The sequence below is a fragment of the Osmerus mordax genome, chromosome 15, assembly GCF_038355195.1.
Source record: "Osmerus mordax isolate fOsmMor3 chromosome 15, fOsmMor3.pri, whole genome shotgun sequence".
NCBI classification, from domain to species: domain Eukaryota; kingdom Metazoa; phylum Chordata; class Actinopteri; order Osmeriformes; family Osmeridae; genus Osmerus; species Osmerus mordax.
In genome coordinates, this window is record NC_090064.1 from 15,088,304 (window position 1) to 15,116,227 (window position 27,924).

Genomic DNA, 27,924 nt, shown 5'->3' on the forward strand with positions numbered 1-27,924 from the left:
CGATTACTCATCGTGGCTGGTGAACATCAGATTCTTTCACGTCACGCCCTTCTCCCTTCTATGACTACAACCAGTGAGAACCTGTTGTGTGTGTGTTTAGCAATGTAAACCTGAGAGAACCGCAATCACACACATTACTAAAGGATCTGGCATGACCAGACCACTGTTCAAGGATTAGGATACAGTACCCACATATTCAAGACACATTGGAGACAGTGATTCAGTCAGATTATGTTGACAAGTCCTTTGCGGTGAGGAATTGATCACCTTTTTAGTCATAGTATGGATGTTGGTCATGGGGTCAAACAAACACTGTTCAACTTAATCTGGCTCAAAAAGCCATCTTCATATTTTACCCCATGAAGACCATTGGATAACAATTAATGCACAAATCTTTTTGGGGGGATGTTTGTTAGAAAATAAACACGATGATGGCTCTTTCCTTTACATTGGTAATTATGCATCAACACGGTAACACAGTGTCCTGATCGTCATGGGCAACAACTGAAATGAGGCAGAGCTGGTCGGATGACACAGGCCCGTCTGTCAGGACAGCAGCACCCTGCTGGTTCTGTCTCCAGTCCTAGTGCAGCCAACTGGATCTGCGCCTTGTCCCAGGAAACCAAAATAGGCAATCACTTAACCTTCGGAGGAGTGTAGTGGATTCGGCACCTTTCACTGAACACCTGAGATGTACAGGAGAAAAGGAAGATGGGACAATGAAGGAAGTTCATGATCGTTTTTTATGCTGCAAGCTGTTCTGATTACCGGCAGCACAACCCTTGGGTTAGTCTGCTTTAGTTTACAGAAGATAAGAGAACCTTTGTACACGTGTGTTCCATACGTGTAGATAGGTGTGTGCGTGTGTGAAAAGGAGTATGGAGTGTCCACTCCCTTCAAAAACCACCTGCTCCGAGAACAGGCTGGCTACATACTGTACAACAGCTGATGAGAGACTGTCTTCTCTCTTCTTTCACCACTAGGAGATGGAACACGTCTATACGTTCAAACATGTTAAAGGATGGAAATAAAAGACCATTGTGTGCATGTGTGCTCTTGGGGAAGAGATCATGTTAAATATAGAATTTGTGTGTGTGTTTGAGAAAAGGAGTATGGAATGTGGTGACCTCCCTTTTCTTTTGAAAACCACCAGATCTAGGCTGAGCTAGTCATGAGCAGATGCCAGTTCCTTAACCTCTTTCACTACTAGGAGTTAGAATATGTCTATGCGTACAAAAACGATGAGATTTACTGACAGGAATGCAGGCCAAATCGAACAAGACCCTGCAGAGAAAAGTCAAACAGAAATGCCCTCTCACCTTCAGACTTCTATCATTGACGACCTCTTCAACATTCAGCTCTGATTGCATCAGTTTTAACTAGAGGAGAGAGGAAGAAAAGTCGGTTAAAGCTTTGTCTTCGAGTAGGACTTACATGCATGTTTTACTTATTTAACTTGATAAACCTTCATGCATACACATAGAATATACTGTCTTTTCTTCTCCATCTGCCGTAATCATTCGCTCAAGGTGTGCTCTTTGCTTCAGCTTTCCAGTCTAACTGAGAATGGCTTCCGTAAGCTACTGAAAGTTTATCTTTCATGTATAACTGAAATGATTTACATCTATACGTGAGAAATGCACACACATCTACATGTAAGAACACAGATACATGTAATGGAAAACGTCAATCAAACCTTTTAACCAGGTTTTTAAATCATATGCAGCAGATTCAGTTACAATCTAAAAGTCTTCAACAATATGTATGCCAGCTTTTCCAGTGAGCTTTCTCAAACGCATGTGCAAGTGATTCATCTGAGTATGTGTTCACATATGAGCGAGCATAGATTTACAGAACATATATGCATGAGAAATTCACTTGCAGTGATGAGAAACAAGCCTCACAGCCACAACCTCGTACTTGTCGAACTCATACTGATCCGTCACAAATGCCTCTGCTGCACTCTAGCGGTTGACGAAACTCGCCTTACCTTAGTCTGCTCCTTCCTGAGTTGTTTGACGAGGGTGAGGTTGTCACGGTCCCTTCCTCTCTCCTCTCGTAGTTGCCCCACCACCTCTGAGGTCTGGGCTATACAGCTCTTGATGGCTATGTCTCGGCTCAAATGGCCCTTCATCATCTACCAGACAGACGACACCATTTTTTTTTTTTTACATTTACATTTAGTCATTTAGCAGATGCTCTTATCCAGAGCGACTTACAGTAAGTACAGGGACATTCTCCCCGAGGCAAGTAGGGTGAAGTGCTTTGCCCAAGGACACAACATCATTTGCCTTGCGGGGAATCGAACCGGCAACCTTCTGATTACTAGACCGATTCCCTAACCGCTCAGCCACCTGACTCCTCCTCCCTCCCAACATACAGGAACAAGGTTACAGAGTGCCAAAAGAAACCAAGAGGACGAACGGTGATCTAAAAATGTTGAGCTTCAGAAAATGTAATACACCTTGAACTAACAAACACTGCACATGCTTGTGAAGAGCAGGGTAATTACACTCACAGACTCATAGAGTTGTTTGCATGTCTGTGTGGCGTCGACCTTGCCCGAGAAGGACACTGTGGGCACTGTGGTGTTGAGGGCATGGACAATCCTGTCATCGATGGTGCGCATCACTTTCAGCACCTCCTGGTAAGCACAGATATAGATACAGGAATAAGGAGCTGCGCATTTGAGTGAGTACCAATCCATATTGCATATGCACTATTGGCTTATAATCTATGCATTATTTGCACATCACCTTTGCTAAAAGTATCTGCTACATGAATAGAATGTGAAAACATGGTTGGTTCATGAAGGAAAGAAGTTTGAAAAGTAAAATGGAACTAGCTAGGGGACTACATTAACTATGTGAATAACACTTGCTGTTTCTGTGTGCATGATTTGAATGAATCTGTGAGACTGACTGACGTGGCTCTTGGAACTAGTCTAGTCACGGAAACTACACCAATTTAGGCTGCACGTTTCCAGAAATATAGCACGATGGTTTCTTGTGATCTGCTATAATGACCTAAAGAGATTATCGTCATGCAATGATAGACAGTCTACAAGCTGTACGAGATCTCAGCTATCCTTATTAAACACATCAACCGACATGCTGAACGTATTGTCATTACTCTGTTTACATGTAATGCACATTGAACCCTGTGTAGGTGCTGGCTGCTCCGTAGCAAAGAGAAGAGGTCACTAATTCAATCTAACCGTGATCCACACCATAGAGAACGGGACCTGCCCATTTGCTTTGTGTGTCGATTCAGGAAAATTCAATTTCATTATATAGTATCTCTAAGCGAGACTCTTTACACAATCATATTACCTGAAACATTGAAAAGTCCTCACAGTTTAAAGTTTGATTGGGCGCCGCCATAGTGGATAAACAGGTCCTGCACGCTTACAAAATTTATGTATGTCTTTGGTGAACGCCTGAACGAAAACATGTAATTATATTATCTATAGAAATGAATTTTGGTGTTTGCGGTGTTTCTGTTCATATTCTGACGGCGATTCAATATAAATTGCGCAAACTAACCTAATAAAATACAAAGGTGTGAACGTAACTATTTATGGGTATAAATATACACTTATGGCAAATGTTTCATGTGTTTAATTCTTTGTAATTACAACTATATAACTTTGTGTATTTAACTATATATGTGAATATAACGGTATTATCTCTCATGTGAACATCAACAAAGCGTCCAGTCTGTGTGTGGAAGGTTACGTGCGTCAGAAGCAGAATTAAGCAGGCATGTAGCAACGCTTCCAAGGGTCCTTAGACTGCAACGACAGCTCACTTTTGTGTTTTGGAACGGTATGAAGGGTTGACATTCAACAGCCAAATAATTTTGATTTCACACCTTCATGGCTTAACCGATTGTGGCATATTCTACTGCTTTTTAACATGAACTTCATCAGATCTCGCATTGCCACTGGGACGTTGATTGGTGAGTAACTTAGTTGTATTGTTTTCGTATTTTTGCAGTTTTCATAGTTTCTATTATCTAGCTAGGCTTCTGTAGCTGGGTCACGTGTGAAGGTTGTTCAAATTAAACCGGTCCGTATTATAAGCGTATTAACACTTTAGATATCGTTTGATCGTCATCGTCGTACAGTAGGCAAACAACTCGTTGTTAGCTTTCTTGATGTTTGGGCATAAGTGCTGTCGTTGTGGGCCAAGAGTAAAGGGGGGCGTGTTCCTCGGTTGGAATGTCCTATTCTATTTACAACAATAATAATACTTTTAATAACAATAATGTAAGCATTTGGAGGACGCTTGTATCCAAAACGACGTACATGAGGATTTTAATTTGCGAAGATACTGACTTATAACTATCCCCCGGTACAAGTATTGCCTGCTAAGATAGTCTGGGCGTGGGCGTTAACCTATTCTTTACAAATGGGATCGCTGTCAACAAACAACTAATGACAATAATTGTACCAGGAGAGCAGAATAAGAACTCACGATTTGTGTATTTGTTATCACGACGTGTTTCCCCCAGGTCAGTGGCGCGGACATGCGTTGGAGCACGGGGGTGTTCGGAGGATGTGTAACAAACCCCAGGAGGGGCACGCTGAGGTGCCTGCAGTACCAGCACAAGGTAGGACAAACACACGAACGCAAAATAATCTAAATAACAAACACACACTTCTGTGGAGCTCCTAGTTAGGGATGAGTTGGAGCTGATTTAAAGAGATCCTGATCCCAATTCCAAATATAGCCCCCATTTCCTCTGCGGGTCCATTCTAATAAACACACTGGAAGCCGAAAGGGACAAAGTTAGGGAGCATTTTGTAGTTGCTGTAGGATTCAGTACTAACTTGACTGGACTCTGTGGTACTTTAGTGTTGTGAATTGGATAACACAGCAGAGAGTTGATTCTTTTTTTTCAACATAAATAAACAGCATTTAGCCAGATTCTCATCTCGGCACAGCTATTCAGGAAGTGGAAGAGGCTTCCAAGAACAGATTATTAAAGATAACATAACTCTGTAATGTTGGCAAGTACTGAATGTGAACCTCTTAATTGGCACTGTAGTGATAGTGCAGCTCTCTGATCGGGCCACATAGGTGCATGAGTGAGGTGGTTCTACAACAACATCCCTCAAACACAATCATATTACCGGAAACATTGAAAAGTCCTCGCAGTTTAAAGTTTCATTGGGCTCCCCATAGTGGATTAACAGGTCCAGCACGCTACAGTAGAAACCAGGGGAAGGTTTACTGTCCTGTCCCTGAGGATGGGAAACAAGGCAAGTGAGGTCATCACGGGGTTGAAGTTAATGGCTGGACCGTGTGAAACATACACAATATCTTAATCTATGTTTATCGCACAGGATATGAATCTACTGTTTGTATACAGTACACTTGGGTCAGTGGAACATGCATGGTTTTAGTTACATTTACATTTAGCAGACGCTCTTATCCAGAGCGACTTAAAGTAAGTACAGGGACATTCCCCCCTAGGCAAGTAGGGTGAAGTGCCTTGCCCAAGGACACAACGTCATTTTATACGGCCGGGAATTGAACTGGCAACCTTCAGATTACTATCCCGCTTCCCTCACCGCTCAGCCACCTGACTCCAAAGAAGTTACCTTTCTTCATCCTGCGTGCTCTGTTCCTCCCCAGGCCCCCGTCCTGGGTTCAAGCTGCCCGGCTACAGACCGTCCAACATGGACAGGAAGATCCTAGTCTGGTCCGGACGCTTCAAGACCCCCGACCAGATCCCAGAGCTTGTGTCGTAAGTGACTGCTCACTGTTTACGCCAGACGTCCCAGCACACCCACCTCTGGTTGGCTATTTAAACAGAGTGACATCATTGCAGTGCTAGCTGCCAGCTAATTGGATGAGTGTTGTTACCGGGGGAGGGGGGGGTGGCTGGTCGTGCGGGACAACTGCTATTGTTCAAACCAAATCTGTCCGAAGGCAAAGATAATTAGGGATGTCTGCCATCTGGGAGAAGATCTAAGAAGATCTGTTGGTTTGATTTAGAGCAGCACTCTGTCCAACTGTCCTCCTCCCCAGACTCTCTCACAGCCAAACCTCATACTTTCCTCTTATTAAACAGTTACACACCCTCCCATGCCACATACTGCGTGTTGTAAAGTTGTTCACTAATGACTGTATTGGATTGAGACAATATTTTATATACCTCACACAGGTTCGAGATGATTGATGCAGCCAGGAACAAGGTCCGAGTGAAGGCCTGCTACATAATGATGGCGGTCACCATCGGAGCCTGTCTAGTCACGGTCATCTTGGGAAAACGGGTGAGCTTTAACAGGCAATAGAGAAACACAGTGATGTCAGTATATGCGTGCATGCATGCGAGTGTGTACGCACTATTCTCCATGTTCACGTGTTGACGGAAATGTCCTGGGTTGAATGAATTTACCCTCCTCCTCTCCTTTAGAAGTGAGTGGAGTACATGACTCGTAGGGTCCATGTTCTAGCATGTAGTTACAGTTCATTTGTGTTGTCTTAGTGTTCGCCTGTGGTCAGTTCTGAAAGGAACATTTTATTAAATGTTCAAATGAAAGTGATAACTGAGCTTGACGATGCCTAAACGGAGTCATCCTGGGCTCGGTTTTCTCCTACCTGAGTGTCTCTTCCTCTGCCTGAGTGTCACTTCCTCTGCCTGAGTGTCACTTCCTCTGCCTGAGTGTCACTTCCTCTGCCTGAGTGTCACTTCCTCTGCCTGAGTGTCACTTCCTCTGCCTGAGTGTCTCTTCCTCTGCCTGAGTGTCTCTTCCTCTGCCTGAGTGTCACTTCCTCTGCCTGAGTGTCTCTTCCTCTGCCTGAGTGTCACTTCCTCTGCCTGAGTGTCTCTTCCTCTGCCTCTCACCAGGCTGCTGGCAGACATGAGTCTCTGACCTCTCAGAACATGGAAAAGAAGGCAAGATGGAGAGAAGAGATGCAGAAGGAGAAGGACACAGCAGCAGCCATAGAAGCAGCTAGCCTGACCGTAAAGGCTCAGTGAGAGGGACTGGATGAGAACGGCCACACCTGTCCCCCAACACTACACTCTTGTGTCACACTGTTGTAGTCCCATCCACTGGGCTGATGGTTGGTACGGTAGCCTGTGGTACTGGGAACTCCATATCTCTTGTAATGTAGCATTGCACAGGAATTGAGCAGAGATTTCGTATTTCGTTTTGGTTCAATTACTTACAACCCGGATCCCGTTTCTATTTCAGAAAGAATGTATGAGAGGTCAGTTGTATACAATAACTTTAGATTTTAACAGAGATTTTATAGAGAAATCTTTACTGAGTATATGTATTTGGTTTAGAGCATTTCACCCACAGACACAATGGAAGGATGCCAAATGTTCATTGCTTTTTCATCCATAATTTGGTCCATTGTCTGGAAGTGCTTTTTTTGTTTTGGGATTTTGCAGACCTAATGAAAGCACTCATTCATTATTCTGAATATAGCTTAAAATGTGACTGTCAAAACCATCCTTATTTTTCTCTCATGCTCCTCTGTGCAAATGCCTTAAATGTAACCAAATTATGTCTAGCAAGAAAGTAAAACTATAGTTTAAAATGTGATAAGTGTTAAGGATAATTTGGTCCATTCTGGGTGTACTGCAAAGACTGTAGGTGTTTGGAAGGCTGGAATTTCAGTCAGGATGGCTAAATCTTGACTTAAGGTACACCCTTATACGTTTTGCACTTTAATGTACAACATAGCTTATTGTCAGGTAAGTACATTGGAAAGTGGATCACCGATGGGTCCTTGTCTACATGCCAGATCACTCCTTGTAGCCTCATCCTTACCTGAATTTAATGTCCTTACATTGAGCAGTGTACAAACCTCTGTGTATTGTAAAGCCATTCAAATGATCGTGAAAATCTAAGGCTGTCAAAGTAGTTCTAAGTAAGTTAGATGGCACCGTATTAGAATCATAGAGGTTTGAATGAGACAAGTTCACAACAAGTTCATGAAACAGCATTTATGCAAATGGCATAACATAGGACAGTTACACAAACTCAATACGACTGCAGTATTGAACGTGAAGAGCTAGTAATCAATGGAGGAATCTGACAAAATAAAGAACATGGTAAACAATCTTTCAGCCTTGTTGACTAATAAATTGCTAGTATTCAATTTGAATTTAAATATGATCTCTATTCTCCCCTTCGTTTTCATAAGAGATTAATTTGGCACCTCCGGTAAACAGGTTTTCCCCCAAATTAAAGCAAATGTCTTCAAAGAACTTAAGTTTTTTTTTCTTTTTCAACTCTGTTGTAAAATCACATGGGTTGGATTAAGTTGGTGTACTTATTTGGCATGATCAAACTGGAGAGACAGAATAGTATCTCAATAACCAATACCCCACAGACTAGTGGATTTTGAAGATTTCTTGAAAGGGTGGAATTCTAAGTGCCTTGAGACATCGTTGAGCTGAAGTGAAACAACTAGTTCATTAGTTATTGTCCCAACCATAGATATATATAAAGGGTAGATGTCTCGTCCGTGTTGTCGGACAACGGGGTCAAACGTCTGCACATGGCAGCCATCTTGCTACAGTCAACTCGCTCACCCATAATTGTGTTGGTGCTACATGTACTTTTTAAATGACCATAACTTGCTAAATTTTCACTATGTTATGCCACTGCATCTTCTATTTTATAAAAAAAAACAAAAAACATAATTATTCATAAGTATACAGTGGCATAACGACATCTCTGACGTTGATAACAAACCAAACCGTTGAAAAATCGGTTGAAAATTGAGCAAGTTATGGTCATTTAAAAAGTACATGTAGCACGAACACAATGTTATGGGTGAGCGAGTTGACTGTAGCAAGATGGCCGCCATGTGCGGACGTTCTAGACTCCGCCGTAAGACATGTAGTCTTTATATATATATATATATATATATATATATATATATATATATATATATATATAATCTATGGTCCCAACTGTTTACAGATCACAAGTATTTACACCTCACTTCCTGAGGAGGGGAAAGAGCCATTGTGAACCAATGAAAAGTGAGCGCTAAAAACTGTTCTGAAAGATTCTGAATGAACAGGTGAAATTCCTGAACTAAAGTGCAGCAAATGAAATGGAATTGCGGATTTAGGTTTTTTCAAAGTTCCCATGGTCTGTTGGACAGGCTCACGGAAATAAATAGCTTTATTTTGTCTGGTCTACGTCCGTCCATTTGTCTCAGTGCGAGGGAAGACTCCAATTCCCATGATTCCATGGGGTATATGTATCACACCAGAGGCAGGAGCCAGCCCAAACTCTTAAGGATGGAGCCTGCAGTACAGATGGAGGGAGTCCCGCCACTGTAGAAAGGAATGCATGATATGGGGACTGGAAGGGTAAAACAAGCCAGGTTAGTCACAAAAACAGGCTCCACCCCTCACAACCACTGGTTAAACTCCTATTAAGTCAATCCATGGTGACCAATCAATGGCCAACAAGAGGACAAAGTAACCTCTTTTTTTGTTGTCGTCGTTTTTAAGTGCCTTCAGTAGAAGTCATTCAGTCCTTAGGTTTGGACTGGCCACATCACGCCACTGTGGGCAGGTCAGTCCATTGACCACGGTCGAGACACGGTTGTGTGGTCACACAGTCTCACGGTCAGTCCAGTGTTTGGATTGGATGCTGGTTGGGGGGGGGGGGGGGGGGGGTTTGGCACGTCCACGGGTGCCTTTTCTCAGTCGTTGATGCAGTTTAGTCAGACAAACAGCGTCTGACTTGACCCATTTCCTCCGGGTCTGGGTCAGGTCATGGTCTGGGAATGTGGTCGTGGACAGGGTTTCTTTCTTCTTCTTTTTCTTATGGTAACGAGCCAGTTAGGGTGAAGGGGCAGTCAGTTTGGTATCCTCTAAATGTGGGAGGGGGCTGAGGGGAGCAGTACGAGGAGGAGGAGAGAGGGTTGTTGTTGCTGTGCTGCTGAACAATTAAGCGTGTAGGTGTGAGCTCGGAGAAGACTTAAGAGTACGACAGCGAAAACCTTCACCAACTGGCTGAAAGGACTGCAAGGACTCTGCCTGCATTGCACGCACGCACACACACACGTGCTCTGGAAATATGACACTTCTAGTAATCATGATAATGATTAAATCAATCTCTCTTGGGGGGGGCTGGGGTGTGGGGGGGGCTGGGGTGTGGGGGGGGCTGGGGTGTGGGGGGGGCTACCATCTTGGCAGTGGGGGATCTGAGGGAGTGGGCAGAGAGAGGGGCAGGGGTGTGTGCCAGGGTGAGGGGTTTGAGGGAGAGGGGTGGTGAGGATTATAGCTGGAAGCCCTCCATGGGGGCCTCGCACTGCTGGAAGAGGAACTGTTGCTGCTGCAGGTCGACGGCCGGGACCAGGGACGGGTCTTCATCCTCGGGGCTGAAGTAGCGCTCGATCAGGTCGAATGCCTTCTGGTAGATCTCCTGGTTCTCGTGGCCCTGTAGAAACTCCAGCTTGTCCAGACCTGGAGTGGAGGTGGAACACAAGGGCCGTCAAGACCAACCCTGGGTCTGTGTGCTGTCAAATATCCTGTCCTTCCTTTAGTGTTAGAGAAGGAGACAGCTAGGCTGGATGTGTGCATACCGTAGGCCTCCTCTAAGAGAGCACAGTATGGGTTGATGCCCCCGCCCCTCTTAGCCTCCAGTTCTCCCAGCCGCAGGATGTTCTCCAGCCCGTTCAGGGCCACCTGGACGATCTTAGAGTCCATCAGCGTCAGGAGGTCGCACAGAGGCTTGATACAGCCCAGCTCCACAAGGTGCCTGCAGGGAGAACAAACAGACACACACACACAGAAGATTTTAGTTTGATAACCTGAGTGAATTACAACGCAGTGAACGACACCTGGACAGACTGCAGTTTGAGTTATTATTATTATATATATATATATTTGATGTTTTATTAAATTGTTTTATATTAAAATTAGTTTAACTATTGTACTTTTTTTACTTAATTTAAGATCCGTATATGTTTATTGTCTGCACCTTCCTGCCACAGTAAATTCCGTGTTCCTGTGTAACATACATGGCGAATAAACCAAATTCTGATTCTAATTCTGAGAGCAGACTTGGGGCCTCCTAGCCTGGGGCCTCCTAGCCTGGGGCCTCCTAGCCTGGGGCCTCCTAGCCTGGGGCCTCCTAGCCTGGGGCCTCCTAGCCTGGGGCCACCTAGCCTGGGGCCTCCTAGCCTGGGGCCTCCTAGCCTGGGGCCTCCTAGCCTGGGGCCTCCTAGCCTGGGGCCTCCTAGCCTGGGGCCTCCTAGCCTGGGCCTCCTGGCCTGGGCCTCCTCGCCTGGTGGCTCCCGTCGTGGGGCTGTACCTGATCTGCTCCGCAGAGCCTCCTGAGGTGGCGTTGGTGATGGCCCAGGCTGCCTCCTTCCGGGTGCGGAACTCTGCCACCTGGAGAATATTGATCATGGGGGGCAGCAGCCCTGCATCCATCACCATCTACAGGAGGGGAGGGGGGGGGGAGGGAGACAGAAAGAGAGAGAGGGAGGAGGGGGAAGCAAAAAGCAACAGATTCAAAAAGAGCTAGCTCTTGGAAGCAGACTAACCTGAATGAAAACAAGCTGTGACCACGTAGGCAGTGACCAACCGAACGACTGACCGAGCTATAGAACTGCTGATTGCAGCAAATGATATATATATATTTTTTTTAACATAAAAGCACACACACATACCTGTATCTGAGCACGGTTCCCTGCGGTGATGTTGGAGATGGTCCAACAGGCCTCCTTCTTGATGGACTCCTTAGGACTGCTGAGGAGGTGAAGCAGAGACTGGAGGGCGGAGCAGTTCAGGATCACCTGTACAGAGCACACACACACACAGTGAAACAACAACAACACACAAGACTAATTGCTGGCCAGACCAGCAGTGAGCTGCTCTGAATGCAAGCAGGATGTGGTGTTCACGCCTGCGGTCTTTACCTGTGTCTGGAGGTCGTCTCCTGTGACAATGTTTCCCACGGCCCGCAGAGCTGGTGACACCACCTTGTAGTCAGAGTGTCTGAAATGACACCACAAGAGGCATCGCAGGGTTAGGTCACTGTCTGTAGCATAGAGAGGTGTGTGTGTGTGAGGATTGAGACTGGAATATGTGTGTATGAGTGTGTGTGTGAGGATCGTGACTGGAATATGTGTGTATGAGTGTGTGTGTGTGTGTGAGGATCGTGACTGGAATATGTGTGTATGAGTGTGTGTGTGAGGATCGTGACTGGAATATGTGTGTATGAGTGTGTGTGTGAGGATCGTGACTGGAATATGTGTGTATGAGTGTGTGTGTGTGCGTGTGTGTGTGTGTGTGTGTGTTTGTAATACTATACTTGTGAGGACCACAACCTGACAACAGACCTTTAAAGTGAGGACATTTTTCTTTGTGAGGACATTTTGGCTGGTCCTCACAACCAAATCGCTTCAAACTCTTACACAGACCCCCTATGACCATAGGCATCCATCTCTGCAAATTTCACCAAAAGTCCTCACCTATGTGGTAGTCCGTCAAAAACTGTGTTTTGGCTCTATGCTCTAGTGCACCCCTGTAGGCCAGGCTTGGTGTTGCATTCGGATTTTCCCATTGAGTTGCACACCTTTTTTGATTGGTTTCTGAATCAGGGCTATTTTTCTGATTGGCTAGAATTTTTTAACCACGTGACCAAGGGAGAGGAAGGATGTGGCCACCTGCTTTTGCTTCATTTGGGAACCCAAATGCAATACATAGACCTGGATTAACTTGTATATCAGTTACTAAATGTCTCACATATTATATTTGAGCTTGGGGAAAAAAGTAAAAGGGCTGCTAGTTCAATGTTTATTACAATCTAGGCCAAACATAAAGTTTATAAAATCAATGGCGATTTTGGCTTTACATTTTTGAAAAACATTTTTAAGTCCTCATTTTGGGACCAATAATAATCCTCATTTTGGGGCCAATTAAGATTTCTAAATTTGCGAAAATGATTCGGCTTTAGTTTCATTATGATGTGCATCGGGTCAAATAATTCAATGTGTGCGCACATTTGCATTGCCCCTCTTTGTAAGTTTCGCCTTTTCCCACACCATTTGATGGATTATAAGATTGCTGCAACTATTGCCCACATTTCTGTCTGTCAATCTCTCCGCGAAGCACGAAGCGCAGTTGGGAGAGTGGCAGTTTGAAAACGACGCCCCACCCCCTCTGCCATGCACTGCACTCGCGATCTGACTTATTGACAGACATATCATGCTCACTCTGATTGTTTTACATATGTTGATGAATTCTATACGTACATATTAAGGAAAAGGTTTTGAAATTGATATTCAGCCAAACTTTGCATTGCATAGTCTATGCAATTATGTCATTGTATTTGGTATAGATTAATTAATTGCACACTTTGAATAGTCTCCTAACATAAACATTTGTGTGCCAGTCATAAAATATGGGAGACATAAGGCTGCATAATGTGTGGCCTTGGGAGAGTGGTTGTGAAGTGGCAGTTTAAAAACGATACATTTAGTCAATTAGCAGACGCTCTTATCCAGATACCCCTCCCCCACCCCCACTGCTCTGCACTCACTGAATGCGATCTGAAATCTTGACAGAGACTTATTAAGTTTACTCGGATTTTTTTACATTATGTAAATAAATTCTATATAGGATTTTTTTAAATAAATAATACTACTTTTAGCTTGTTCATGAGATTTTCCAGACTTATGATGAAACTTTTTATCTGATATTCAGCCAAACTTTGCATTGCATAGTCTATGAAATTATGTAATTGCATGAAATCTATTTGGTATGGATTAATTAATTAATTGCCCACTTTGAATAGTCTCGTAACATAAACAGATAAACAGTTGTGTTTGTGTGCAAGTCATAAAAGCTGGGAGACATAAGGCTGCATATTGTGTTGCTTTTGGAGAGTGGTTGTGAAGTGACAGTTTGAAAACGATACATTTAGTCAATTAGCAGACGCTCGTATCCTGATACCCCTCCCCCACCCCCACTGCTCTGCACTCACTGACTGCGATCCGAAATCTTGACAGAGATTTATTAAGATTACTCAGATTTTTTTTAAATTCTATTTAGGATTTTTTTTTTTTATAATACTACTTTTAGCTTGTTCGTGAGATTTTCCAGACTTCTGACAAAACTTTTAATCTGATATTCAGCCACACTTTGCATTGCATAGTCTATGCAATGATTTAATTGCGTGCAATGTATTTGGTATAGATTAATTAACCACTTTGAATATTCTCCTAACATAATCAGATACACATTTGTGACAGTCATTAAAGTTGGGAGACCTAAGGATGCATATTGTGTTGCCTTAGGAGAGGTTGGTAAGTGGCAGTTTCATACATTTGATTTGGCTTCCAGCACAGCACAACTCACTCACCCCTCCCCCACTAGGTTCTGAGTGGCAAAGCTTATGACAGGTGGTCAGTGGTGTGTGTAAGTCAGAGGACTCAAATCAGAGAGGGCAATTTAGGCAGGAAAACTGTTTTAAGGATTGTTGATGGAAAACGCGTTTTGGTCACTTTAAGATATATTATTATTTTGTTTTAATTACTTTATAGTTAAGTGAATCAGCCCATGCAACACACTAAGATTGTAATAGTCAGTTACTTGTGGTCCTGTGCTCTCCTGGTCAAACCTGTGTGCCCGGTTTGGGAGTAGCAGATAGTGATCCATTGTTGTTTTGATGGAGGTCCACACCAGCAGTCAGCCACACAGGCCAGAACAAAACCACGCAGGGCAGTACAGTCAGCCACACAGGCCAGAACAGAACCACACAGGCCAGAACAGAACCACACAGGCCAGAACAGAACCACACAGGCCAGAACAGAACCACGCAGGGCAGTACAGAACCACACAGGCCAGAACAGAACCACACAGGGCAGTACAGTCAGCCACACAGGCCAGAACCAAACCACACAGGCCTGTACAGTCAGCCACACAGGCCAGGACAGAACCACATAGGCCAGCATAGAACCACACAGGCAGTGCCGGTCCTAGCACTATTGGCGCCCTATAGGCAAGATTTATCACCAGGTGTGTAGGTCCTCGAGGGTAGGCACATTGCAGCCGATCACCTTCTCAGCAGCTCGGTTGATACGCTGCAGTCTGCTCTTGTCATTCCTGCGGAAGCTGAAGAAATTCAACCTGCCAAAGACAATGATGGTGCACTTCTACACAGCCATCATTGAGTCCATCCTCACCTCCTCCATCACCGTCTGGTACGCTGCTGCCACTGCCAAGGACAAGAGCAGACTGCAGCGTATCATCCGCACTGCTGAGAAGGTGATCGGCTGCAATCTGCCCACCCTCGAGGACCTTCACACCTCGAGGACATGACAGATCTCTTATTGTTCTATCAAGTGCGGAAGCCTGACCGTCATTGTACTAGCTATACAAGGCTTGCTGTCCCCTCACCTCCCAGGTCAGATATGACCACCTGACTGCTCTGGACTCTTGATTACCTGAATGTCTGACTACATAACTGCTTGTCTGATTGCTCCCTCAGCCACATAATACCTGTGATTTATTCCTTGAATGAAGACAGGTGTTTAAGGATATTGTATTACACCAAATTCCTTATCTACTGTATGTACAGTATTTTATTTTCTAGCTAACATTTCTCTTGACTAATGGACATTTTACATGGTCAGTTTCATATAATATGTAACTACAAATGGTATTTGAGAAGCACACCAACATAAGCACAAAAAGGCAGTTGAGAACCACTCATTAATCCACTACCAATCACCTGATATTGGCAAGCAAATCGAAATAACGTTCTCAAATCTGATGTGCTATTAAATATTTATAACATTTTATCAGAACATGTATTCATCTTTAAGACATTTAGTTATGGGTAACCGTTCTACTCGGGCACGAACACATGTCCACGTACATTTATGCATCTAGATATTTAAATAAGCAGTGTTTGTCAACGTGTTTCTGGATCAACATGGATACTTTCCATTGGCGACTGCATCAACTTCGTTTGCATCACGCTAAATGTGAAATAAGTTTCCAAAATTACAAGTACATGAACCGTACTACGGATCAAGAATCTACACAGAAATTACTAAAAAAGGTAAGCACGTTTTTATTAAAATGTATTTATTGTATACAAATATTAGCAACTACAATTGGCCTCGTGAATATGCAGTAGAACAATCCATAAAATCGTCATAACAGCGGAGCTTCTGCCATTCAGACTCAAGCTCCGATCCCGGTAAGTTAGAGTAGGCTGATGCTTGATAAAAAGTTGATTGCTTGTAAAAAAATGATTAAATTCGATGGCGTGTGATTAAAATCCACATTTACCAAAGATTATTCCAATGGATGAAAAAATTTAACTTTCCAAAGATGCATATTAGCAAAGTATTTAGGAGAAAAGATCAAACAGCGATGACGCACGTGGAGTTTTCCGTAAAACCAATGCTAGCAGTCACGCTAATAATATTGTAGTATTTGGTTTGGTTCAATGTATAGCAACAAATGCTGAGTGTATAAATGATGATATTTACATTTATTTATATAATTTGTCTAAAATGCATCCTTTATGCGTCGTGATTCGAGCTTTAGTAAAGGCCGCACATGACGCACGTTAGGCCATTTTGATAGCCACTCGGTGATTAGGCTACATTGGATCATTTAACGTTATCCAGAGAGTGTGTACCGTAAACTCGTTTTAAAATTGATCCATTTGCTATTTCAGATACTACGTATTTAGTTAAACTCTTCATTTCGTTTTGAATAGGTCATGGAGTCAAGGAAAACCCGAGAAAAGGTAACCATTGTTTTTCTGTAGGCTAGATATTTTAGATCCACACAAAACCTCCATTATATCCCTCTCAATCGCTACATAAATCTAACTCAGTCAAGTTGAGAGAAAGTAGATAGGGGAAAGCATGCACCTGCCAAGTGACAAGAGGTTAACTGTAATGCAGTCATTTAATATACCAATATAATAACAGATATTGTGCTGTGTGTATGTATATATATATATAACATAATTTTTTGTTTTTATTTTTTAAAGGACCCTAAGTATGTAGAGAGTAATACGGAATGCAGTGCCTCAGAATATTTGCCGGAGGAAAGCACTTCGGAGGACTCATGTGCATCCCCTTTAAAAAAGCTTGCCAGCGCCTCAAAGCAGCCAGCCAGCGCCTCAAAGCAGCCAGCCAGCGCCTCAAAGCAGCCAGCCAGCGCCTCAAAGCAGCCAGCCAGCGCCTCAAAGAAGCCAGCCAGCGCCTCAAAGAAGCCAGCCTGCGCCTCAAAGAAGCCAGCCAGCGCCGTAAAGCAGCCAGCCAGCGCCGTAAAGCAGCCAGCCGCCACCTCAAAGCAGCCAGAGGGAAGCCTGTCTGAGGCCCCACTAAAATCAGCTCCAGTCACTCCCATGGAACTCTGTGACATGGGAGTGACTGTGGATAATGGTGAGTCATTATTATATGTTAAGAAGTGCAGTAAAGAGGGGGGAAGAAGAAAATGGGACAAAAAACATTACTGTATCTACTGCTTTAAGCCTCAAAGCAAAATAGCAAGACACCTTGAAAGGAAACACAATAAGGAACTAGAAGTAAGTCGCGCAATCTGTTTCTCAAAGGGCTCCAAACAACGTCTACTTTTGCTTGAAAAAATCAGAAACAAAGGTGACTATCACCACAATGTAGAAGTACTAAAACGATGTGATGGAGAGCTTGTAACATGGAGGCAGCCCACACATGATGTATCACCAAGCAAGTACCTGCCATGCAAATACTGTTTAGCTTTATTTGTTAAAAATGACCTTTGGAAGCACCAGAAAAAATGTAAATTAAGACCAGAAGCAAAGTCTTCCAAAAGGGAGAGAGTACAAGCTTCAGCAACCTGCCTCATTCCGAACGGAAGTCATGCTTCCGAAGAAAGCAGAAGGGTTACAGACAAAATGCGAATTGATTTGGTCTCTATGGAGTTGAAGTCGGACCCCTTGATCTGTACATATGCAGAACTCATGTATGACACGCACGAGGAAAGTCAACTTGGATACTGTGCTCAAAAAATGAGGGAGTTGGGTAGATTCATCCTTGCTGTCAAAAGAATAGATCCAAGTGTCAAAACTCTAAGGGAGGTCTGTGTTCCAGCTAGATTCAAGTTGGCTGTATCAGCAGCCCTAAACGTTTGTGGATATTTAAAACAAAAGAGGAGTTTCAATATTCCATCACTGGCCTGCAAGCTGGGATATTCGTTGAAGAGGGTGGCTGAAATAATAGTGGGTGAAAGTGTGCAGCAGGAAGATTCTGCGTCTGAAAAGGATGCAGCAAACTTCATCAAGTTGATCGAAACTTACTGGAGTGTGTATGTCTCCAAACGTGCCAGGACTAACCTAGAAGAGAAGAAATGGAACAAAGATGACATGATTCCGCTGACAGAAGATGTAGTCCTACTCCAAAAACACCTCAAGGCTTTGGAAGACAAATCAAAAGAACAACTGGCTGAGGCACCTAGTCCAACAGCCTGGAAGGTTCTTTGTGAGAGTCTGCTTGCACAGGTTATACTCTTCAATCGGAGACGTGAAGGGGAGGCATCAAAGTTACTGATGCAGACCTATCAGAACAGAAACAGGGCTCCACTTAATGCTGATGTCTACCAGAGCCTCTCAAAGTTAGAGCAAGAACTAAGTGAACAGTTCACACGGCTAGAGATAAGGGGGAAAAGAGGTCGCAAAGTACCTGTCCTCCTCACCAAAAGAGTGACTGCATCACTTGACTTACTTATCAAGTATCGATCTGACGTTGGTGTGCCAGAAGACAACCCTTATGTGTTTGCCAGAGTCGAGGCGCAGACTCCTATCAGAGGCGCAGACTGCCTGCGCAAGTTTGCAGATGCTTGCAAAGCGGCTCACCCAGAGAGACTCAGGTCCACCAAACTGAGAAAACATGTTGCTACACTTTGCCAGATTATGAATTTAAAAGACAATGAAATGGACCAGGTTGCAAAGTTCATGGGCCATGACATACGTGTCCATCGAGAGTACTACCGCATGACCGAAAACACTCTTCAACTTGCCAAAATGAGCAGAGTTCTGATGGCCATTGAGCAGGGGACACACACATACAAGGGGAAATCTCTTGATGAAATCTCTGTCAACACAACTGGTGTGTAAACTTGATATATTCCCTTATACTAATTAATTAATTAATTGGTTTACTAAACAAATTACATTTTTCAGACACAGAAAGCAGGGTTCTTCAGAGACGAGAAGATGCCACAGACAGTATTCCAGACAATGACGAGAAAGGTAAGCCATGATCCTCTGAGGCTACAAGGTTAACCAACCTGTAACTACAGATGTTGGAGCATAACACATTGGCTTGTGGGATTGTATGCAGTCAAAATTGGGAGGATGAAAGTGTCATAACTTATATCATATCTTGCTTGTTTCACAGTTCTTACCATCAGCTCCTCCCCCACCTGGGATTTTGATGCAGATGATGAGACTGGTATGCCATTATACATATTTGTTGGAAATCTTGGCACATTGACCATCAAATTTGTTTAGATGGCTGTTTATATTGTTTGATTAAAACATTAGTTTGTGTGCTTAAATGTTTCAGACACAGAGAGTAAGCTGATTCCAAAGACTGCCGTTCCACCAAAGAAACGACCCAGAACTTCCTCCACTGTTGCAAATGAAGATCCCGGTAAGTTTGAGGCGATTTCAAGACATCCATAGTGAGAGTTGTAAAGGCGCTAAGCACACCATTAAACAGTTAAATAATTGTGTGCTTGAATGTTTTTCAGAAACAGAGAGTAAGCTGATTCCAGAGTGTGCTGTCCCACCAAAGAAACGACCCAGAACTTCCTCCACTGTTGCAAATGAAGAGCCCGGTAAGTTTGAGGCAATTTCGAGACATCCATAGTGAGAGTTGTAAAGGCGCTAAGCACTCCATTAAACAGTTACATAATTTACTTTGTATTCATTTTTGTTGTCCCTTCTGTAGTAGCTGTGAAAGGTCAAAAGATGCCCTGGAGACCAGAAGAAAGGGATGCAGTTTTTCAGCACTTGGGGAAATACATAACTTTACAAAGAGTACCAGGGAAGACTGAGTGCATGGCATGCCTCAATAAAGAGCCTACCCTCCACAGAAGATCTTGGAAAGATGTAAAAAATTACCTTCACAATTCTATTCAAAGCATCAAGAAAAAAATGGCTCGTGATGAAGCAGGATTAAAAGACAAGAAATAAGATGGAGTTAATGGATGAGGGTGGTTAGTTAGATCAGTGGTTCCCAACCCTGGTCCTCAGGGCACCCCTGTCCTGCATGTTTTAGATGTTTCCCTGCACCAACACACCTGATTAAAATGAATGGTCAAAAGCAGGCTTCTGCAGAGCTGGATAACAACCCATTCATTTGAATTAGGTGTGTTGGAGCAGGGAAACATCTAAAGCATGCAGGACAGGGGTGCCCTGAGGACCAGGGTTGGGAACCACTAAGTTAAATGTTTAGTTTAAGCTAAAAATGTTAGTTAGGGGCTAAAGAGGGGTTAGTAAGGGGATGGGGAGCATTGGGGTCCTCATTGTTTTGTTTTAAATGTTGACTACTGATCCAACTACGTTTGCTCATTAAATGTCATGATGCCCCCCTTGTTCATCCAAGCTTTGGACATACAGGTATGACATAAGTTGGAGTTCTAATAAAGATACAGTTTGTCAACTGAAACCCTCACCTTTCTAATATATTTTATACATATTGACAAGGACAGCCAGGAAAGACTGAACACGTGGCATGCCTTAAGATTCCTTGGGATCTCTGAACTGTCTGATTTCAAGTGTGTTGGAGGTCAAAGAAGGTGTTGACCAGCACTGACCAGTTGGTAAAGTCCATTATCCACAGAGCATGTCGGTCATCTAGGTGGAAGCTGGTGGTGAGTTTTCCAGCAAGAATGTTTGCTGGGACGGTTAGGGTGTTTCAATGCCTAGAATTTTCATACAGCAGGCAGGCTGTAGTGCTGGGGGGTCTGGATGCATATGTATGCTTAATACTTGGCAATACTAGTCTATCTTTAACTACTGTGTTTGCACCAACATCACCACAAACCATACTTGATTTACCTAAAATAGTACCTCATTCGGGACAGGTGGAGCAATGCTCCCCACTAGAATAAACCAGGTTTACAAAATAATGTCAAAACATGTAGGATACTATAAGCTAAATAACTAGATCCCTTGTGCTAGCCAACTCGTCAGGTGTTATGAATAGCGTACTGTAGATTTGTTTTTGTTGCGGTTTAGCCCTCTACAAGATGTAAACAGCGAGGTATGAAATACATTTGCCAACATAAGTAGATAAATACATTTGCATTCTACGTTGTTGAAATAATATTTGTACGCGTACGTGACCTAGGTTAAATAATTTCATGTCAAAATTGCAGAACCACACAGGCCAGCATAGAACCACACAGGCAGTGCCGGTCCTAGCACATTTGGCGCCCTATAGGCAAGATTTATCACCAGGTGTGTAGGTCCTCGAGGGTAGGCACATTGCAGCCGATCACCTTCTCAGCAGCTCGGTTGATACGCTGCAGTCTGCTCTTGTCATTCCTGCGGCAGCTGAAGAAATTCAACCTGCCAAAGACAATGATGGTGCACTTCTACACAGCCATCATTGAGTCCAGCCTCACCTCCTCCATCACCGTCTGGTACGCTGCTGCCAAGAACAAGAGCAGACTGCAGCGTATCATCCGCACTGCTGAGAAGGTGATCGGCTGCAATCTGCCCACCCTCGAGGACCTTCACACCTCGAGGACATGACAGATCTCTTATTGTTCTATCAAGTGCGGAAGCCTGACCGTCATTGTACTAGCTATACAAGGCTTGCTGTCCCCTCACCTCCCAGGTCAGATATGACCACCTGACTGCTCTGGACTCTTGATTACCTGAATGTCTGACTACCTAACTGCCTGTCTGATTGCTCCCTCAGTCACCTAATATCTGTGACGTATTAATTGAATGAAGACAGGTGTTTTAAGGATATTGTATTACACCAAACTCCTTATCTACTGTATTTACTGTATCCTCTTTTCTATCTAACATTTCTCTTGACTAATGGACATCGGATTCATTTTATATGTAACTGCAAATGGTAATTGGGAAACACACCAACATACACACAAAAAGGCAGTTGAGAACCACTCATTTATCCACTAACAATTTTTATCTTTTATCAATCTTTATATAACTACTGTGTTTGTCTGCACCAACAGCACCAAATATAATTTATTGTATGTGAAAACGTAGGCAACTTGGAAATAAACCGGTTTCTGATTCTGATTATAATGAATTATTTTGGGTTATCAACCCCTCTGCTAATTTACTAATATGGCCAACATTTTTATAGTTTATGGATTTCATTCATACTTCATTGATTGGTCGTGGCCAGGATTGCTGTAAGCTAAATAATTAACCAGTTTCCTTGTGCTAGCTAACTCGTTGTTAACTGACGTCAGGAGATATGAATACTGTAGATCTTTTTTTTTTATACCGGTTTAACGCTCTAAAAGACTGCAAGATCTTAAAGAAGATTGCCAACATGTGTCTGCCGTATTGGTAAGTCAATATATTTTTTAGCAGGTATCAGTTATTTTGTGAGTGACTTTACTGTATTAACCTGCCTAATTACACAGGTAGTTAAATAGATTTGCATTCGGCGTTGTTTAAATAATTTTTGTGCTTGTGTGCGTACGTGACCTAAATAATTTCATGCGAAAATTGCTAACGCATCTGTAATAGTTCGGTAGTTAAAATACATAATCAAAATAAGTCCATTAAAACCCATACACCACAATCTGCTTTTACATTAAATCGTTTAATTTAAACTCGTGCAAATTGGTTTGTCGACAACTAAAGTGAAAGCCATAGTCAGTATATGAGCGGCATATACCAAAAATGGCGATCCGGTGGTGGACAAAAGAAAAGTCATGTGATCTAAAATCTACCTAGTAACAGAGTAGTAACCAGTGGTCCTCACACCGGCGGGTCTGTGCACATATTTTTTCTTACGAGTGTATGGTGATTTTGAGGTGACTTCTGGCCTCGTGAGAGCCACCTAGTGCTAAAATATATTTTTTCAGGCTCCCTGCTCCTCCAGATAGGGTGGCCCTCACTTCGTGGGGTCTGAGTCAAGGTCCTCACATGGGTACAATAACCAGTATGTGTGTGTGTGTGTGTGTGTGTGTGTGTGTGTGTGTGTGTGTGTGTGTGTGTGTGTGTGTGTGTGTGTGTGTGTGTGTGTGAGGATTGTGACTGGGTGATGTGTGTGTGAGGATTGTGACTGGGTGATGTGTGTGTGAGTATTGTGACTGGGTGATGTGTGTGTGTGAGGATTGTGACTGGGTGATGCGTGTGTGAGGATTGTGACTGGGTGATGTGTGTGTGTGAGTATTGTGACTGGGTGATGTGTGTGTGAGTATTGTGACTGGGTGATGTGTGTGTGAGTATTGTGACTGGGTGATGTGTGTTTGTGAGGATTGTGACTGGGTGATGTGTGTGTGAGTATTGTGACTGGGTGATGCGTGTGTGAGGATTGTGACTGGGTGATGTGTGTGTGTGAGTATTGTGACTGGGTGATGTGTGTGTGAGTATTGTGACTGGGTGATGTGTGTGTGAGTATTGTGACTGGGTGATGCGTGTGTGAGTATTGTGACTGGGTGATGCGTGTGTGAGTATTGTGACTGGGTGATGCGTGTGTGAGGATTGTGACTGGGTGATGCGTGTGTGAGTATTGTGACTGGGTGATGCGTGTGTGAGGATTGTGACTGGGTGATGCGTGTGTCCTTACAGCAGCAGCTCCACCAGGCGGCGGCAGACCCCAGAGTCTATGATGGCCTGGATCTTGTCGTTGGGGCCATCTGATAGGTAGGAGAGAGCCCAGCACGCATCCGCAAGGATGTCCGTGTCGTTGACAAACAGCAGCCACGACAGCACACTGAGACATGGAGACACCTGGAGGGAGGAGGGGGGGGATGGAGAAGAGGGTGGAGGAAGAGAAAATCTATTGTTTGTGTTGGTCTGCTGTTGCCACGGTCCTAGGTTAGAGACCTCAAGATTGTGATGCGGGATGTGGGTCCTGTTTGTTACCGTAGCGATGTCAAAGGTGGGACGTTACCTTGGCGAAGTCTGGGGGAGGGTTCTTCCCTCGGCAGAGGTTGGAGAGCGCCCACACTGCGTTCCTCATCATTGTGAGACGATTCTGCTTGGCCAACAACCTGGCAGAGAGATAGAGAAGCGACAGGTATCAGTGTTTCCCCTATGTTTACAGCTTTGGGGGGGGGCGCAACCATGTAGAGACAGAAATGACATGCCGTCATGTAAATAAGATAAATAACATAACGCCATTTAGTTTGTTTAATAAAAGAGCAAGCTATAGACCTGTTTTATATGAAAGGTAACCTTAAAATATTTATTTTGTGATCTGGCGCTATATATATAAAAAAATAATAATAATAATATTTAAAAAATAAAGATTTATTTTTTATTATTAACTTGACCTTCCAGGAGGGGCGGGGGGGGCCGTTGGGGGGGTGGGGAGCCCCCCTAATATAATGGTAGGGGAAACACTGGGTATTCTTAAAATGTTATTTCAAAGAACGTAGTTCACCTGACGGCCTGTTATCAAACTTAAAACCCCAAAAAAAGACACATCACAGTGATGTGAGTGTAGATTTCAAGCAAGGGAGATGGTAGTGGAGTACTTACTGTACTAGAGAGGGCAGGATGTTGCAGTCCACCACATAGTCTCTGCACTCTGTGCTGTCTCCTGCTATGTTCCCCAGGGCCCACACCGCCTGAAGCAACAGCAACACACAGCGTCACAAGCACATTCCCAGTGTTTCAAAAACACTGTGGTACAGCGACAATCCAAAACCAGAGATACAATCAAACATTCCTCTCCACACACAAACTAGTATTCAACACAGCTCCTCGCACAACACAGAGGAGACGGCCGTGTGTGTTTTGCAGGCGATTAAATGTGTAACAGGACTTAAGAGATGGGAGAGAGAGAGCCTTCCCAGATGTGTGTGACGTACCTGTTCCTGGACGTCCTCGAAGTCGGAGCTGAGCATCTCTATGAAGACGGGCACGGCTCCAGCCTGGATGACCACGCGGGTCTGGTGGGATGTCCCTGAGGCGATGTTGGTCAGGACCCACGCCGCCTCAAACTGGACGGACACACACACACCGAATGAACAATCACTACCTGAATGGTCATACATCCACAGACATTGCTACAGATATGTGAGTGTGTGTGTGTGTGTGTGTGTGTGTCTGTATATGTGTGTGTGTGCAACATTTTGCCCACAGACTGAATCAAGACAGGTTGCGTGAATCTACCTGCAAAGTACAGTTTTCCCTCCTCTTAAGGAACTCCACAAAGCGCTCCACAACTCCAGTGGTGGCGATGACCTCATCAATGGGTGGGTTGGGCTCTGTGTGACGGATTCGACAACAGTGAGAGTCTGGGCATGCAAGGGTCAGAGGGAAACCTGTGGTCAGGTCGGCACCCATACGGAGGCCAGGGCACAGCTGGCATTCTTACCTTTGGACAGCAGCTTCCTGAAACGCTGTGTTGCCATTAGCTGTTGCTCAGGAGAACTCGAGAAGATCATCTGGGTCATGTCCTCTGAAATCACCCCTCCCTGGAGGAGAGAGAGGGACAGATAGCCTGTTCCGTGAGAATCAAGCGCTAGTCAAATCAGAAATAAGCATAGCATTATCGATTTATGTTAAGCGAGTGTGCGCGTGTGTCTGTCTGCAATCGTTCACACTACTCACAGTGAGCGGGTCTATGTTATTAGCTTGGGACTCTAGGTAGCCGCTGTCGCCCATGCTGTCTTCCTCCACGGTTCCATCCTCCTCCGCTGTTGCAACATTCCTCCTCTTGAACAGCTTTACGAGAGAACCAGCTCAGACCGTTATGCTTGTTAATCGTTCTAGTCCATACAGCAACAAAGACACACATCCTCATCACGCTTTTGTTGATGTCTACAGAGAACGGCAGGTTTCCCAGCAACTATGTCATACTTCACCTATGCTGTGATCCTCCTCTGTAGATCCCCATGGGAACGTAGGGAAAAGAATGGTGGTAATGTAACAACATGTGGCTTTCTTGGGCTCACCTGTTCATCTTTTTTCTGTTTACGGAGTTGTAATCCCTCCTCCTCTCTCCTCCTCCTCATCTCGTCTGTGTTGAGCGACTTGTTCTTGTAGCTCTTGAGCCGTGCATTGTCTTTACCCTGACTCATTCTGTAGTCTGGAAGTAGGCAATGAGTTTTTTAAAGAGGGGTTAAATGATGGAAAAAAAGATATAGTATGACGAAAGTATGAAAATAATGCTCGGAAGTAATTGATGTGACTGCATGGACTTGCTTTCAGTAGCTTCACAATAATAGCTAATGATTGTCTCGAATAAGCGCTAGCTAGACAAGCAATGAGAGGAAATGTAATTATGTCAGCTACCCAGACAGCTACTTCTAAATGTACTGTACAGCTCCCTACGTAACGTTGCCAGTAGAGCTAAATTGGCTAGCTAGACTTGACAAGTAAAAGACAACCAACATGTAAACCTGATTTTTAGCTTTAATCGGCGAATGCCCAATTTAACTGCGTTGTTGTAATTAAAGCGCTGTAACGTTGACCCAGCAAAGCAGCTAGTAAAGGGTGTTTGAGGATATAGCTAGCCTAGCTGGCTGAAGCTAGCTAAAGCTATCTTAGCAACTAATGTTATTGTCGGTATGTAGCTAACCCAGTTTGAGTATCCAGGACTGACCTACGGTGAATTGAATCGCTGTTGCTGGGCAAGTGGTGGGTCGAAACCCCCCCTAACCGTCTGTCACGCGCCGGATTGTGAACATATAACAACAAACGAACAATTCTACTTGACAAGCAATTTCACGTCGTCGATATTAGCTCTAGCTATTTGACGACCACCGAAGCTAGCCTAACGACTGGTATACTTAGAAAGGTACATAAAAGGTCTAAACAACATATTACTCGCTTTTGAACACATGTAAATAGGACCTTAGATGCCGCAAATAATATCTGGTTCTTAATAACCTTGATACGTTTTACTGACCTGTATAATTTGGGTATAATAATCCTCCAATTCGCTAGGCCACCACTCCTACAGCCACCGCCGGGTTTAAGTACTGCGCATGTGCACTTGTTTATTCCGCTCAAATAAACGCAGATCATCTACGAAGTCCATGGCCATTTAGACCTATGAGTAACACTAAGAAATTACGTGTTATGGTGCCACCTATTTTTCCCATGTTTTGCATTGCATCAATCCAAAACGAGTGCATTAAGTGCACTCATTAAATAAGTAAGAGAAGTTACTCATTTAATACGATTAAATGAGTAGGATCTTATTAAATGAAGAGAGTGATGCAAAAGGTGGCACCAGAACACGTTTTCTTATCTCTGGAGTTACAGAAGCAGTGTCCTGAATTTGTATCTGCATTTTATGGATACACATTGTTTACACAGTGCTGTTCAAAATGAGGTTGTAGGTTTTTTAAGGGACTTTGCTGGGATGAAAGTTTGAAATTGTAAATTGTAAGTCGCTCTGGATAAGAGCGTCTGCTAAATGACTAAATGTCTAAATGTAAAACAGCCTACTAATGACATTGCTTAGTTGGTCTTAACATTTCCCTTGCATGCAGCTTTTTCTGATGCCTTTGAGTGTCATTTAAAGCTCAGTCCTAATATTATACTGAACTGCACAATTTGTTAACCCTAACCCTCAGGGCCGGCGCAAGCACCTTTGCCGCCCTAGGCAAGATGTTTCAACAGCACCATCAGCACCTGCATGACGTGTTTGTATGGCATGAGCTGCACATGCAGACATCTTGTGCACCTGGCTGAAGGTGTAATCAGAGAGGGCTGGAGTGAGTCAACAGACCAGA

At 43.8% G+C, this 27,924-nt stretch overlaps 3 protein-coding genes across 6 annotated transcripts; 1 reads left to right on the forward strand and 2 right to left on the reverse strand.

Moving 5' to 3' along the window:
* Window positions 1–219: 219 nt before the first annotated feature.
* Window positions 220–4,554, reverse strand: LOC136957489 (protein MIX23). Of its 2 annotated transcripts, none has more exons than XM_067251446.1 (5): window positions 3,333–3,391; window positions 2,519–2,644; window positions 1,991–2,137; window positions 1,320–1,379; window positions 220–686 (listed from the first exon to the last, which is right to left on the reverse strand). In XM_067251446.1, exons 1-5 carry the CDS (start codon window positions 3,381–3,383, stop codon window positions 636–638), a joined length of 435 nt encoding a protein of 144 aa, XP_067107547.1. In that variant the 5' UTR covers window positions 3,384–3,391; the 3' UTR covers window positions 220–635. The 2 variants fall into 2 exon arrangements, with proteins under 2 accessions (XP_067107547.1, XP_067107546.1); XM_067251445.1 differs by lacking the exon at window positions 3,333–3,391 and adding an exon at window positions 4,479–4,554 and having other exon boundaries at window positions 352–686.
* fam162a (family with sequence similarity 162 member A) lies at window positions 3,804–8,089 on the forward strand. Its single transcript, XM_067251440.1, has 5 exons — window positions 3,804–3,960; window positions 4,516–4,614; window positions 5,643–5,754; window positions 6,175–6,283; window positions 6,862–8,089. Exons 1-5 carry the CDS (start codon window positions 3,918–3,920, stop codon window positions 6,991–6,993), a joined length of 495 nt encoding a protein of 164 aa, XP_067107541.1. The 5' UTR covers window positions 3,804–3,917; the 3' UTR covers window positions 6,994–8,089.
* An 853-nt stretch (window positions 8,090–8,942) lies between these two features.
* On the reverse strand, window positions 8,943–27,163 carry kpna1 (karyopherin alpha 1 (importin alpha 5)). Of its 3 annotated transcripts, XM_067251435.1 has the most exons (14): window positions 27,093–27,163; window positions 26,137–26,270; window positions 25,793–25,906; window positions 25,557–25,656; window positions 25,352–25,446; window positions 25,048–25,179; window positions 24,716–24,804; window positions 24,126–24,225; window positions 23,799–23,962; window positions 11,919–11,997; window positions 11,670–11,795; window positions 11,309–11,436; window positions 10,578–10,753; window positions 8,943–10,458 (listed from the first exon to the last, which is right to left on the reverse strand). In XM_067251435.1, exons 2-14 carry the CDS (start codon window positions 26,260–26,262, stop codon window positions 10,271–10,273), a joined length of 1,617 nt encoding a protein of 538 aa, XP_067107536.1. In that variant the 5' UTR covers window positions 26,263–26,270; window positions 27,093–27,163; the 3' UTR covers window positions 8,943–10,270. The 3 variants fall into 3 exon arrangements, with proteins under 3 accessions (XP_067107536.1, XP_067107538.1, XP_067107539.1); XM_067251437.1 differs by lacking the exon at window positions 27,093–27,163 and having other exon boundaries at window positions 25,793–25,950; window positions 26,137–26,254; XM_067251438.1 differs by lacking the exons at window positions 26,137–26,270; window positions 27,093–27,163 and having other exon boundaries at window positions 25,557–25,682; window positions 25,793–25,867.
* Window positions 27,164–27,924: the final 761 nt, after the last annotated feature.

Coding starts and splice junctions, on each gene's coding strand:
- LOC136957489 (XM_067251445.1), bottom strand. CDS start 4,532: ATGTCCGCGCCACTGACCTGGGGGAAACACGTCGTGATAACAAATACA. Junction 1,380..1,990: donor TCAGGAAGGAGCAGACTAAG/GTAAGGCGAGTT, acceptor TCTCTCCTCTAG/TTAAAACTGATGCAATCAGA. Junction 687..1,319: donor TCAATGATAGAAGTCTGAAG/GTGAGAGGGCAT, acceptor TGTACATCTCAG/GTGTTCAGTGAAAGGTGCCG.
- kpna1 (XM_067251435.1), bottom strand. CDS start 26,262: ATGAGTCAGGGTAAAGACAATGCACGGCTCAAGAGCTACAAGAACAAG. Junction 24,805..25,047: donor TCGAGGACGTCCAGGAACAG/GTACGTCACACA, acceptor CTGTTGCTTCAG/GCGGTGTGGGCCCTGGGGAA. Junction 10,459..10,577: donor TCTCTTAGAGGAGGCCTACG/GTATGCACACAT, acceptor CCTCCACTCCAG/GTCTGGACAAGCTGGAGTTT.
- fam162a (XM_067251440.1), top strand. CDS start 3,918: ATGAACTTCATCAGATCTCGCATTGCCACTGGGACGTTGATTG. Junction 3,961..4,515: donor TGCCACTGGGACGTTGATTG/GTGAGTAACTTA, acceptor TGTTTCCCCCAG/GTCAGTGGCGCGGACATGCG. Junction 5,755..6,174: donor CAGATCCCAGAGCTTGTGTC/GTAAGTGACTGC, acceptor TACCTCACACAG/GTTCGAGATGATTGATGCAG.